The sequence below is a fragment of the Zingiber officinale genome, chromosome 3A (assembly GCF_018446385.1).
Source record: "Zingiber officinale cultivar Zhangliang chromosome 3A, Zo_v1.1, whole genome shotgun sequence".
In the NCBI taxonomy this organism is placed as follows: Eukaryota; Viridiplantae; Streptophyta; class Magnoliopsida; order Zingiberales; family Zingiberaceae; genus Zingiber; species Zingiber officinale.
Window position 1 is genome coordinate 12161118 of NC_055990.1, and position 14380 is coordinate 12175497.

A 14380-nucleotide genomic window follows, 5' to 3' on the forward strand; every position below is an offset into this window, starting at 1 on the left:
ATGCAGGTGCGTTCCCACAGACGGCGCCAATTTGATCCTGTCCGAGCGTTGAGTCGACGGACGCTGGGGACATGGCCCTCTCCTCTATCTCCGACCAGCTGAATGAATTTCCGGCGAACCTGCAAGGAAGTCGAGCCGGGAAGGGGTTCCCGGCGATGACCCTCCGACGCTCAAGTCAGGCAAGAGGAAAACGATGAAGTGGCTCTAAAGATGAGAGATCGCATACCTCCGGTGAAGTTTGAGGGCTCTTATATAGAGCTATGGGGAGGCTTATACACACCTACCGAGGCGTACACGTGTCCTTTACCATACCTCATTATGGGCTTACCAGAGGAGCATGCCTGACACCATATTGCTACAGTCCGAGCACCTCCCTAATGGGACAGCAGAACCTTCCGTCGTAGGATTCTGTGTATGGCCTCGCGAACATGCCTGTTGTCAGAAGATGATGTTCCCCAATGTCTCATTGTCCTTTTGTCTCTTCTCTCCCCGCGCCGAGCGTCCAGCCGCTCGGCAGGCGCATCACTTCCGACCGGGCGTAGGTATTGGTCCGACCGGGAAGATTCCTGGTCGCGTGCTCGGCTGAGACTGTTCCTTCACAGCATTGCTGCTTTATGCCTCGGGCGAGCGGGCTACCCGCTCGGCCCGGCGACCCTTTTCACCACGAGCGTCGGAAACCCAACTCCCCGTCGGGTTGTCTTTGATTCCGCTCGGACCCGTTCGGCCGGTCGACCCAACCCTTCTCCGATCGGCCGGACCTCATGCTAACCCTTTTGACTTTTGACCTCTACGTGTCGTTGGCTCCCCTCAAAGGGGGTCCCCCGTCCTTACCGCCGGATCAATACCTATAAATAAAACATTTGAATTATTTTTATCAATAAATTTCTTATTAAATTTATAAATAAAATAAAACATTTTAAATAAATAAATAAATTTTATAATATTAAATTTATAAATCAACTATATATATATATATATATATATATATATATATATATATATATATATATATATATATATATATATATATATATATAATTAAATAAACTCAAATTAAGGATTTATCTCTAATTTTAAAAAAGAAACTGGCAAATTTATATGCACTTGGAATAATATGCAATAAGTAAAAAAATATGGTGAAAATTCCACACCCGCATGAAACCGGCAGTATGGACCGCGGATGGATGCCGCGCATAGAGTTTCCATGGGACTCTCTCTCACCGCCTCAAATATCATTGCTCTTCTGTTCTACTCATAGACGTTGCCTACTTTCAGACCCCCAGACTGCTTGACCCCACATCACAGCGTTGCCCATTTGCAAAGCGTGTAACAACTCAAACGTATCTGTTTTAGTGCCCCTATATTTGGCTCCGGGTTCAGCAAATGTCAGTCCACCACAAATTTATAAAAAAATTCGTTATTTTAATACAGAAGGCAACTTGGACGGAAGAGACGCAAAAGCAGTCGAAGCCTCATCCTCTTCTGTCGTCTCCTCGATCTCATCCACTCTCAGCTTCCACTCTCGCCTCGATCGAACTCTCTCTCCATGATACTCGCCAAAGCCATCACGATGGAAGCTGGAGGCGGAAGGGAGCCGCCTTGTGTCGTCTATTGCCCGGACCGGCCCTCATCGATGGCCGTTGGCGGTAATGGCCTGCCTTCGTCGGAGGACCTTGGGAAGAAGACCCGAAAGGCCTACACGATTACGAAGTCGAGGGAGAGTTGGACCGAGCAGGATCACGACAAGTTCCTCGAGGCCCTACAGCTGTGAGTTTTCCCTGTGTTCCGATTCTTGTATTGCAAGATTGGGTTTTGGTGCTAGCGTTATCAGATTTACTAGTTCTTAGTTATAGTATATGGTTTCTTAGTGATGTTTGGATTTGAGTTTTCATTGGTTTTGGATATTGCTTATTTTAGGACGCGTATTTGCGTTCTGTAATGGCGATAACTTTATCGCCTAGTTACGCTTTCTTTCGATTCGCATGGTGGATCTTTGGTCTTTTCTGTTGGTACTGCAGGATCTGCTGGCTGCAATTTACCATGCATAAACGTGCTATTGATTGCGGGCGTGCAATTGTTTTTGTTAATTCTTTTAAGGTCAAATTTAAATTAAAATGTACCTTCACAATTGATTATATTTATCACTTCAAAGCCATCAAGGCTTAACATCACTAATTTTGTACTGATAAGTGTGGTGGCATGTTACTTCATTTCTCTAGGTTCTTCGTTAAGATTGTCTTAATACAATTTAAATGGATCCTCATTTTTTTAAAGTGAAATAAGCACTATTGCTCTATTATAAGATGAGAAAAAAATAGATTTCTGTCATTTATTCATGCCCGTAGAAATTTCTACTTTCTGATTCTCAAAGAATGAACGTGAGTTAGTTTGCAGATATAGTTCATTGACATATAATAATGTTGCAAATTTCTTGTGTATAATTGATTTCTCGTCTTTTGCTGATTGCAGTTTTGACCGAGATTGGAAAAAGATAGAAGCATTTGTGGGGTCAAAGACAGTGATCCAGGTAAGCTTCTGAGTCACCTCTGTACTTAGTATTATATATTCTATGTTGTAGGATGTATACATTACAAGTTAGCACTAGATGCCTGTCTATGTGAGCATAAGTGCTTTGTAAAATACATTTGTGTCATCTGTGGGTGGTTTGGTTGTGTGTTAGCTCTTATCTCTATGGATCCAAATTTATAGGTTGAAGTTTTTTTTTTTTTTTTAAAATATGGGCTGATAGTGATTTAGGTAGAATTTCAGGTTTATGTTGGGTTGTACTATTGTCAATCCTTCTCTACTCATGGCATAAGTAGTGGAGAGCACCCATGCAATCCTTCAGCAAGCTTTTGATTCTTTCAACTGAAATGCAGAGTGATTTAATTATATTTATGCTGGCAATCAAACTATGCGAAGGGAAGTCTTGGCGTAACACTAAAGTTGCTACTGTGCGACCTTGTGGTCACGAGTTCGAGTCGTGGAAACATCATCTTGCAATGCAGGGTAGGGCTGCGTACAATAAACCTAATGTGATCCGACCCTTTCCCGGAAGTGTGCATTGGCAGCTTCATGCACCGAAATACCTTTTTTTTTTAAAAAAAAATTAAACTATGTATATATTATAGTTTGGTAATATAATTGTTTTCAATGTTCATCTATTTGAATTTTTTTGGTTAATTACATAATTTCTTTCTAATTGAAATGGGAATTGGTTGTATGATTGTGCTTTTTTTTTCATGAGTTTGACCTTAGGCCTGATTTTAGATGCCTACTTTCTCTAAACAAAAAACCTGAATCTCTTTCTCGAATATTCTGTCTTTTGGATAGGGCAAAATCACAATATGTTATATTTACCGCATGTAATGGTTAGTTCGCAAGTTTATGCAGTTTGCAGATGATTTGCATCAGACACATGAATGAACCATTAACTTAGAATTATATTTCATCAGTATTTTATTTTATATGTTCTCATAACCATCATGCCAATATACATTCCGATACCATCAGTAACTTGGTGTGTTTGCTGATTGACATTCACATATTAAATCTTATCTTTATAGATAAGGAGCCATGCACAAAAATACTTTCTGAAAGTTCAGAAGAATGGTACAAATGAGCATGTGCCACCACCTCGACCTAAGAGAAAGGCGGTTCATCCATATCCTCAGAAAGCTGCTAAAAATGGTTTGCACAGTTCATAGTACTTGTTTTTTTCAATTGTAAGATGCAGCTAAGAAATTATTATTTTTGGATCAAAAATAGTTTCTCAGATACCTGAACCCAAAACTGTATTCTATGCATCCTGTCCACTTGATCCAGGCGTTTCTTCTACAAGAGAAAGTACATCCATGCCTGGGAACCACACTACCATGACAGTTTCTTCTTTGATTCAAAGATCAGAGCAGCCTGTCAGTACCTGCCATCTTAAGAAAGGTCTGCTGTTTTGATTTCATCCATCTTTTGACCTTTTTGATTTGTCTTCTGATTTCTCAGTTAAATTTGCAGATGCTGTAGTAAATGCAGGAGTTTTGACAGCAAACAATTCCAGCTGTACTAGCACTGAGAGCCCTGGAACATGGTCTTCTTGTGAAGCAATTGATCAGGAAAATTTGGTCACATCTCTTCCCAGTGAGTGCTGTCTTCCACCTATATAACATTCTAGTCGCCTGTCCAAATTAAGAACCTAATTTCATTATCAACCACACTATTTTAAACTGCTGTTTGTATTTTTTTTCGTATTTCTTTATTTCCCTTCTTCTCTTCCTTACTTTCTTACCTTTATTTTTATTTTGGTAAGTCATGCCAGACTTCGCCCAGGTGTATGGCTTTCTTGGCAGTTTGTTTGATCCTAGCGCAAGTGGGCATTTGCAAAAATTGAAAGCAATGGATCCAATTGATGTTGAAACTGTAAGTTTCTTGCAGTATCAATTTTCTTAAAGTTTTTGAACATCAAAATAAATTTTTACAAAGTAGTCATGTAAATGGTCCAGAACTCCACATAAGCAATGTGTGACTGGTTAGGTAGGATATTTTGACAATTTTTCTTTTGGAAGAACTTGTTTTGTGATTTCTAGTCACTGTGGTAACTTTTTGTGATTTGATCGCTCTTATGTCTCAGCTTGATAAAAAAAAATAAACAAGCTTGAACACAAATGAGATTTTCCACACATCTTCAATCATGGGGACAATCTTATATTAAATTTTTTGGAAAAGTTTATAATTTAAATAATCAAGCATCTGCTGCTTTGCTTCCGATCAAATCTTCTTTTTTTTGGGCAAAAGATCAATGACATTTCTTTCATGAAGATATACCTTTAGAAATATAAGAAACTTTCATTCAAGGAAATAATGGGATTTCTCAAATTTTCAATAGCAATCTTAGTTTCTTCTAGATACTTTTAACTTATATGATAACTAAGACATATATGTCAGTTAAAGGAATCTTGTCAATATGAACTGTCAACGTTAGTATTCTGGTGGCATTATGTGAGTGACGTATGAGAACTTTGTCTGAGATGATCATTACTTTTTTTGTGTTTGCATATTTTAGTTTCCTCCTTGAACAATGCATCTATTAGTTTCTCTCATAAACCCTTCAAAATAATTGCCATATAGAATCTCATTTTTGAAGTCCAATTGAAATATTTGCCAATTTGGATTAACAACCAACGCAAAATAGTATATATGAAAATAGGATGAGCGTCTTAACTGCTTGTTTCATTAATAAACACCATCTGCTTAAATATATGTTTTAGCAAGATACAATCTTTGTATAACTAATTTTTTCCATGATACTTAAATTTAAGCACATGGATTGGGAATAGGTTGAACTTTAGCTGAAGAAACAAGAACTAATGATTCCTGTCACTAATGTCAGGTACTAATACTGATGAGGAACTTGGCTTTGAATTTGACTTGTCCAGAGTTTGAGGACCATGTAAGTATGCTAATCTTGTAAATATTAATTTTGTCCCCATATTAAACCTGTTTACCTTTTTCAGCTTGATTTTCTTATGATTTATTTGATTTTGTTATTTGGGTTGTTTATATCCTCATGGGTATCTCAATCATTTTGTGTAGGAATGTGTGATAATACAAATTTTGTTACTAAATGTGGGAAAATTTTTAGGTCATTGTTTCTAATGCAATCCTCTCTCTGTATCTATCTATCTGTATATATAGTATCTTATTTTACATTTATCTTCCTAAGTTCGAAATTACTGGTAAACTGTGATCTATTTACCATCAGGCCCTCAATCCTTCCCCTTAACCAATTCACATTTGGTGTAAATACTTTTGTCATAAATGAATCCAAGCCAATGCACATATAATGTAAATTACGCTTTTGTCCTAAATGAACCAACTTCTGGACCTCTCAAAAACTTAAGGGGCGTTTGGTTCATTCCTAGGAATAGGAATCGGAATGGGAATCATTGTATTGTGGAATGGGAATGGGTATGAGCATGGATATTACTCTTAAAAGCAATGTTTGGTTAGTTGCATATTTTCTATCGGAATAAATCAAAATTTCCATTTTTACCCTTAAAGGAAAATAAGAGAAAAAATTATATATGAGAGAAAGATGAATGTGAGAGAAAAATATGATGAAAGAGAATGATGAGAGAGAAATTATGATGAGAGAGAAAGTGTGATGCCAATAAATGAAGAGAGAGAAAGTGTGATGAAAAAAATGAGAAAAGAGAATGTGATAGGAGAGAGCATGATGAGAGAAGATGAGAGAGAAAATATGATGTGAGAGAAAGTATGATGGGTGAGGATGAAGAGAGAGAAAATGTAATGAGAAAAAAATGAGAAGAGAGTGTGATGAGAGAGATTGAGGAGAGAGAAAGTACGGTGAGAGAAAGTAAGATGAGAGAAAGTGTGATGAGAAAAAAAGAGAACAGTGAGTGTGATGGGAGAGATTGAGGAGAGAGAAAATATGATGAGAGAGAAAGTGTGTTGAGAAAAAAAAGGAGGGAGTGTGACAAGAGAGATTGAGGAGAGAGAAAATGTGATGAGAGTGAAAGTGTGATAAGAAAAAAAGAAAAAAGAGAGTGTGATGGGAGAGATTGAGGAGTGAGAAAGTATGATGAGAGAGAAAGTATGATGAGAAAAAAGAAGGAAGAGAGTGCAATGGAAGAGATTGAGGAGAGAGAAAGTATGATGAGAGAGAAAGTGTAATGAGAAAAAAAGAGTGTGATAGGAGAGATTAAGGAGAGAGAAAGTGTGTGATAAAATGATGAGAGAGAAAATATGATGAGAGAGAACAAGGAGAGAGAAGTGATACGAAAGAAAAAATAAATAAATATATTTTGATATTTGATATTAAGGGAGAAAATTTTAATTTTAAATCAAGGATATTTTTGGAATAAGGGAATATTTTGATGGATGAAAATGGGGTAATGACTCATTGAAGGGGAGGTACATGGGAATGAGCTATTACCCAATTTCAAGGATTCATTCCCTTATTTGTATTCCTATTCCCATAATCCAAACATTAACAATGACAATCAATGATTCCCATTCCCATTCCCATTCCCTACTCCTATTCCCCTAAACCAAACGCCCCCTTAGTTACCAATTTTCTAATTACGTATTCGAACTGCCAAAAGAAATAATTATCACCTTGGACGGCACCAATTAACATCTATATCTTTTCCTTTTGTAAGATACTGAACTAAAAGCAATGTTCATAATACCTAGATTAAGACACATATGGCTCATGGACTCTATAGATTGATTACCAAGCTCAATCATCTTGTTACAGGAAAGAATTCTGTGGGGTACCTGTACTCCCTTTCTTCTTGTATGATTCACCAAGCAATATTACAAATAGGTCCGGGAGAATATTTATATATTCATCCCTCTATTATTTCCATTTCTAACACTCTTTTTTAGTAGGTGCAGATATATCATGGAAAACTAACTTATTACAGATACACATGATCCCAGGGCCACTCAAAGCTCTGGTGAGCAGGTCTGCCCTATGCCAAACACTTTGTTGGTCCTCAAGTCCTGAATGAAAATAAAGGTTGCATTAAATGCACCAAAACAAATTTGAGGATTTTAATTAGTTATTGACAATAAGGTCAATGGAAATTCAGGAATATGAAAGACTGACAGCAGATGCAAAGTGGATGAAAGAGAAACACTTCCAATGTTCCAATGCCTTTAACTGATTAAGACCCATCATCTATAGTGACATTAATAGGATTAGCTGGTGGTGTAATCATAGAGAAAGACGATATGTCACCAGAAATGTATTGAGAGGCTTCGAGGCTAAAATCCATAAAGAAGATCTAATTGTGTGCAGAAAGTAGTAGACATTTCTATATGAACCAATATTGTAACCCATTGGGATAAAACACTAATAACTCAAGTTTTAAGTGCTCCTATAACAACAGTGCAACTAGACAGTGATGGTTTAGTGGAGGTCGAAGCCAATATTTTAGTAATGGATCGACTGAATTAGGACACCAACGAGGAGTCCTTAGAAGGAAGGAAAGCTTCAGCTTAGTAGCATGTTTCTTCTGTTGGGTTCTCCAAGCGTAGCAATGGCGAAGAGGCTATTTAACAAGGAGGAAATTTATGAGTGTTCATAAGGTGTCATTAAGGAAGACGTTGGTGAGCTTAAACACTTGGCTGGCAGAGAGTTGACTCAGTGCTAGTTCATTTGCTTGGGTAACTTTTTCAAAGATCAGATGATTCCAAAAGTCACTTAGATGAAACCTAATGAGAAAGGACAGGGTGAGAAAGTTGCCAAGGCCATGAAGTCAGTATTGACCCTGAAGAAGACCAAGAAGATGAGGACCTTTGTGATTTCTCATCAACTAGCGTAAAGGGGTGGATTCGTGTGTTGAGAAGCAATTAGGACACTCAAGCAGGGATGCTTGGCTGGAGAGGCAGTAGTGAGGATGCTTACATGCGGAATATTCAACATGGATGCTCCAAAAAGAGATGCCTTAGTGACAGAGGCAATGGATCCTGATGCAGTTGCCAAAGTATTCATTGAGCATTGCTACTAGAGGTTCAACAACAACCAACAAACACTTAATGGGCTTTACTAGGATGGCGCCTGTGGTTATCCCTTATGGACGACTCTTGTTGATGTCATCTGAGTGAGACACGACACTGAGCAATGATGAGAGAGGAGGTATAGGTCTGAGACATACATGTAGATGATCAATGTGGATCAGAGTTATGACTTTGATACCATGTTATGGAAAAGAATCTCACAGGCCAAATCCCTTGTTCTATCTCTTGGCACTTCCTACTTGAGAAGACCTTTCACGAAAGACTGATTCATCACTCACTTGTAATCTGGGATAGCTGCTGTGCTCCAGACATGCATGCGAGTTATTCATGTGCCTCAATCTTAGTTGTCAATATACTTTCACATCTCCAATACCAAAAACCATATAGTTCATAGAATTGTGAGTAATGCAACAGAAGGTAGACTTTTCTTCATCATGTGTAAGACATTATTCACCATGTTTAGAACTCATGTGAGTTGTAATTTTTGCACATCTGACTTGCTAGATCAGAAGCCTTATATCATCCAGTCACCATCACTTTATTACATTTGTATTGGGTCAGGATCATCAACTTCCCTCTTGTCATGTGGCTATTTTAATTGATGACCAGTATTTCCACTTGATTAAACATCATGATGTAGTAAGATCCTAGCCTATACTAATTAGGCTTAGTCCTGACCAACTAACTTCACAATTCCAGAATGTACATGGATAATAGCTTCTCCAGGATCGAGTCTTTGCCTCCTTGTAATATTGTTGAATGGTGACCATAGTAGGAGAGATTAATTGAGGATGGCCCTTGATTGTGTAGAGCATGATTAGAAATCTCATATTGTGCCTAGAGAAATGGTCAAAACCTATCATTTTGATAAATTATTGAAATTCGATACGACTTGGCACTGAGATGATCTCTCATATCATTCATGTCAACAAATATGATTTCATGGCAACACTCAATACCCATGCTAAATTGTGATAATGGGTTTTTTTTTTTTAAAGTTTGTCTCTGTATATGATAATGTAAAAATTCTAGCATTTCAAATGGAAAACAAACTATATAGTTGTGCTATATTTTTCTTTTTCTTTATGTTTGTTTTCCTTTTATCTCTAATTTATCATTGACACCATATATCCGAATGCCCGCACGATAGTGAAACAATATGGTTCTAGTGAAAGATCGAAATTGCTTAAATTTCAAACCTTGGTATAGAGAAATTGTTGCATCCCTAATCAGGATGACTCTAATACCAAATGTTGCAAAATGGAAAGTTGAAGCTTTGGAATTTGAATAACTTTATTGATCTAATTGGATTGTTTACACAGTAGCTCCACTCACACACACTCATTTTTATTTCTTCTTCTCTTGTTTCTTGTTTCTTCTCTTCATTGTTATGGCATCTACCACCCTATTTGTAGGAGTGGATGGCGGTTAGATATTTTCACAAAACATTTTAGAGAGATCTTTCTAGCCATATGTTTAGATATTTTCTTCTTCTCTATGCCTTTCCTAGGATTACCTAGACTCTTCTAGGTCTTAAAAAGAAACTTTCAACACTCTAGAAGCTTGTGGAAAGTTCTAGTAAGCTCTGGTAAGTTCTAGACCCGTCCATGAGTTGGTGATATTTTAACATATAGATGTGGGTCTGCATACACACATAGAAGGAGAAAAGGAAGGATGATGTACTGTGGCAGAGGATGGAGGGGTGGCATATGTGCGTCGATTCTATGGCATGCTCGAGTGACAAGGAGAGATTTTGGAGAAATGGTGATGTAGGGTTATAGTGGAGTTTGCTCTGTGCAAAATCTTAGCCTCCCCCTCAAATGGAAACCACTTAGTAAAGAATTCTAGGATTCTCCTAATTCCTCACCTGAGTTGAGAGGGATAAAATTGGATTATCCAATCAAAAGAACAATTACACCTATCAATAGGATTAATTAAGCGGATAATGATTTAATAACCCTTGTGTGATTAAATTTATATGTTAAGACCCATATAATTATTAACACTGACATAAGTATTTGCAGAAGCCAGAATCATAGCAAACTTGTGACTGGTGCTACTAACAGGAAAAGGAATAGGATTTCAAGGTTGGATAGTGTTGTTGGTACTAGAAGGGAGGAAGACATACCACTGATGTGTTCACTTCGTCTTTTGTACTTATCCTCTTCAGATAACTACAGAGACCAAAGAATCCTCTGGACACCAATGTAGCATTGGCCTTTTAACGCATAGAAGAGGACAGCAAAGAAGGGCCATATCAGTTAACAACCACAAGCCATCTTGGATTCTACTAGTATCTCTGATTAGGTTGTCTAAGAGAGTATCTTGGACATTCCTGAACCAACTAAAATTCACCACCTTGGATTCTACTAGTATCTCTGATCAGGTTGTCTAAAAGAGTATCTTGGACATTCCTGAACCAACCAAGTCCTTTTTTTTTAGAAAAAAAAAATCCATGAGTCTGACTTGAGCAAGCTGGGTAGGAACATGCACCAACTGATCTGAACATGTGAAATGTGGAGACATTGATTGGGCTGAAGTTGTTATCCCACTAAAATGCCTCTTGATGTGGGTGAGATGGAGCTATTGGCATTTTTTCAATATACATATTTTGTGTGCTTAAGATTGTGTGTGAGAAGAAGGGTGTTTAGTCTGTCAGGGTTGGTTGGAATGGCCAGGTGGTGATTATTTGATGCTTAGATCCTTTCAAAATCCCACTTAGGTTGTTCAGCATGAAGCTTGCTGCAGCCCCATTCTTTTGTAACAAGTCCAAGTAATGTAGAATTTGACCTTTAATTTTTTTTTAAAAATAAATCAGTCCAATAACATAAACAGTGCACATGCTACTATTTTTTTTTCAGTATCTCTAGCAAACAAGTGAACTTATTTAGAGCAGATGTATGTTCTATAAATGAGCTCCTTATGATTTTTTTTTTTTTTTTTTTTCAATTATTCACTCATTTGCTCACTAATCAGTAAAGTACTTGGTTCTCCAAAACTCTCTTGCAAAATCGTTGTCACACAAATGTGTGGAATTGCTGGGTAAGTAATGATCCCTACTTGTGCTGTGTTGTCCAAGAGATAATGATTTGTTTGTTGTATTGCTTGTATTGATATTGTCTACAAACCCGGTTTGAACCATTGTCCCCGCCTTCTACAACTTGACAACCAAACTATAGGGCTTAACTAGCAGACCACAACTTGGATAATTCCTGTAGAAATCCTTGAATTAGCTGACCAAACTACAGGACTTCATTACAATAACTATAATGAATCCATATTGCATGAACCCATGAATGACTCCATTATAAAGGTAACTTACAAAGCTCCACTGATTTCATGATCACATCACTCTGCCATCACACAAGCCAACCTCCTACTGATGTTATATCCATCTTGCGTGTGTTTCCTATATACCTGGTTGGACAGATGAGTTTGCTGAGTTGGCGAAGTTGCCTTCATAAGTGGCTTTGTGGTAGGGAATGTATCTTCCGTTATGATTTTCCCATTGGAATTGTTTCTTCTCCTCATTGTGGATGCATACGGTTATCTCCAGAACAGAAGATTTAGTAGTCTTGTTTTTCTTTTGCTTACTGTGTTCATTTCCAGGGTGCTACATTTCAAGTCAACTGTTAACTTTCAACAATCAATGTGAAGCCACAGTTAATGGGCTTGAAGTTTGGTTATACGAGACAGAAACTGAATATTCATTAGCTGAACTCAGCTCCGATTGACTTCTGATATTGTGCTTGGAATCTGCAAAACCTGATTGTTTCTTGTTAGAAACTATCTGAACTTGCTACTCCTGGGTTTGTTGACTTGGAATCTAATAGTTGGATGGCCTTTGCCTATTACTGATTTGGATGTGTTTGCATGTCTTCTGAATTAGGATTTACCGCCACACTTTCAACCAAATCTTGTTGAACATCTGTTAAGCATGTGAATTGCATGCGAAGGATATGATGACGATGATCACATGGATAATCAGTAGAATTTTCCCTCAACATTTATTGTTCTAATCCAGATGAACAGTAGACTATTTGACTTTCAAAACTGAAAGATAGCTGGAAGTTTAGTGGCTGTCAGTTCATGTAGCAATCTTTATAGTTAGCTCAACTTTGGCAGAATGGTCTGTCTGGCAATAATAAGGAACAATTGACTTGATGTTTGTGCAATGACATTTCCTTAGAAGATACAACATTGTCTGACACTGGTGTGTTCACATTTTAAGGTGATCTTGTATGGCTTGCAAAAAATTAGCTCAAGCAAGAGTATTCGTTGTGGTCATCCATTTATTTTAACGTCTAAAGAACAGTACTGAATGTTGCATGCTTACAAATTATTTTCTATATAGTCCTCCGTATGTTTTTTTGGGACTCGTGTTTGCATTATTTAACTCTGGTTTCTTGTAAATGGTTGCAACCCAAATTTATTCCTACTTTTATCAAGAACACATGTCACTTGCTATTTTGAAATTACTGTGCCTAAATTTATCTTGTCAAGGTCGCATGTTTTTAGATTTTTATGCTTGTTACTAACTTACAGACTTACGAACTTTCTTACAATAACCTCATGCAGAAAATGCTACTTTCAACTTATGGCAGTGATATGGAAGAAGTTAATGCACATAATATCAGCAACTTGTTTCATTCAAGAGATGCTGCAATTATCCCTCTTGTGTGAGTTGATTCGCTCGCCACACAAATATCAGTTGGTCCTAATACTGTTAAATTGACACGCTAACACAAGTATTTTGTTATCTAGGGTTCAAGGAGAATAACTACAAGAATATTCTTACAGCTGATGGTGCATGCATTTCTCTTTGTAGCCCATGCAGCATCTCTTAACATCGCACATTTGTTTAGTTGTTTTAGGGAGAGTACTGAGAACTCGAGCATGTTGTATCTCTTAGTAATAAAGATGGTATATTTGTACAGCAGAGTGTCCATGCGAGTGGGTTTTGATTGTATGTAATAGTTTAGAGCTTCTACGCTGGTTTATGAAAAGCATCCATTCCTTGTAACCACTACGCTGGTTTATGAAAAGCATCCATTCCTTGAGGTTACAAGGTCATTTTGCGTGCCTACCGTGTTTGGTTTTCTGATGCCTACGTGATGCATAAATTACCCCTTTGCAATAGGTCACCAGAGTGGTTGTTTTTTTTTTTAGTATTCTTATGTTTCATTAGGCAAGGTGGACGTCCAAATTGGACAAGCAAATCAGGTCTGAAGGTGAAAGTTGGATATAATAAATCAGTGTGGTCAGATTCGATTTAGGTGAGATGCACTAGTCGGTCGATCGAACTAATCGAAGTGTGCAAACATAAGTCAGTAGCCCAAGTTGGTCTTGATGGATCAGTCGGATGAGGGGTGGGAGCTGGATGCATGGGTGAGATACAGTATGTTACATAGTGATATTTTATCTACTTTATTACATATAGCAAACAAATGTAAATATTTATATTAAACGTCTATTTCACTTGAAATAGGCTTCAGAAATGTTTTTTTTTTAATCTAGACCATTAATGATGTTCCGTGCCCTTTTCCTTGACTAAGCATGCGACTTAATTTTCTGGCTGCGACTGCAAATCGCGATTAATCAGCTTAATGCCATGGACCATCACATTTGTCTGCTTCCTTGCATGCTCCGACACGATTTGATTCGACGGTTTTCGCATGTGCGGATCCATTTATATAATTTGCATGCGATCGATCGGTGGAGCTGCTGCTGCTTCTTCTGCCTGCCTGTCACAGCTTTAATGTCCGGCGCTGGTGAAATCTAATTAGGCGCCTCCGTACGTGGTTGGGGCCGGCCGGGGACGTCACGCCATGTGAATTCC

The 14380-nt window shown here is 37.7% G+C and overlaps 1 protein-coding gene across 3 annotated transcripts; it reads left to right on the top strand.

Annotated features, from left to right (window-relative positions):
• Positions 1-1418: 1418 nt before the first annotated feature.
• Positions 1419-13614, top strand: LOC122051163 (protein REVEILLE 6-like). 3 transcript variants are annotated; one of them, XM_042612137.1, is made up of 9 exons: positions 1420-1767; positions 2470-2527; positions 3567-3690; positions 3769-3939; positions 4012-4134; positions 4304-4413; positions 5384-5443; positions 13120-13220; positions 13306-13614. In XM_042612137.1, exons 1-9 carry the CDS (start codon positions 1547-1549, stop codon positions 13319-13321), a joined length of 984 nt encoding a protein of 327 aa, XP_042468071.1. In that variant the 5' UTR covers positions 1420-1546; the 3' UTR covers positions 13322-13614. The 3 variants fall into 3 exon arrangements, with proteins under 3 accessions (XP_042468073.1, XP_042468071.1, XP_042468072.1); XM_042612138.1 differs by having other exon boundaries at positions 1421-1767; positions 3826-3939; XM_042612139.1 differs by lacking the exons at positions 13120-13220; positions 13306-13614 and adding an exon at positions 12151-13106 and having other exon boundaries at positions 1419-1767.
• Positions 13615-14380: the final 766 nt, after the last annotated feature.

Coding starts and splice junctions, on each gene's coding strand:
- LOC122051163 (XM_042612137.1), top strand. CDS start 1,547: ATGATACTCGCCAAAGCCATCACGATGGAAGCTGGAGGCGGAAGGGAG. Junction 1,768..2,469: donor TTCCTCGAGGCCCTACAGCT/GTGAGTTTTCCC, acceptor TGCTGATTGCAG/TTTTGACCGAGATTGGAAAA. Junction 3,940..4,011: donor TACCTGCCATCTTAAGAAAG/GTCTGCTGTTTT, acceptor TTAAATTTGCAG/ATGCTGTAGTAAATGCAGGA.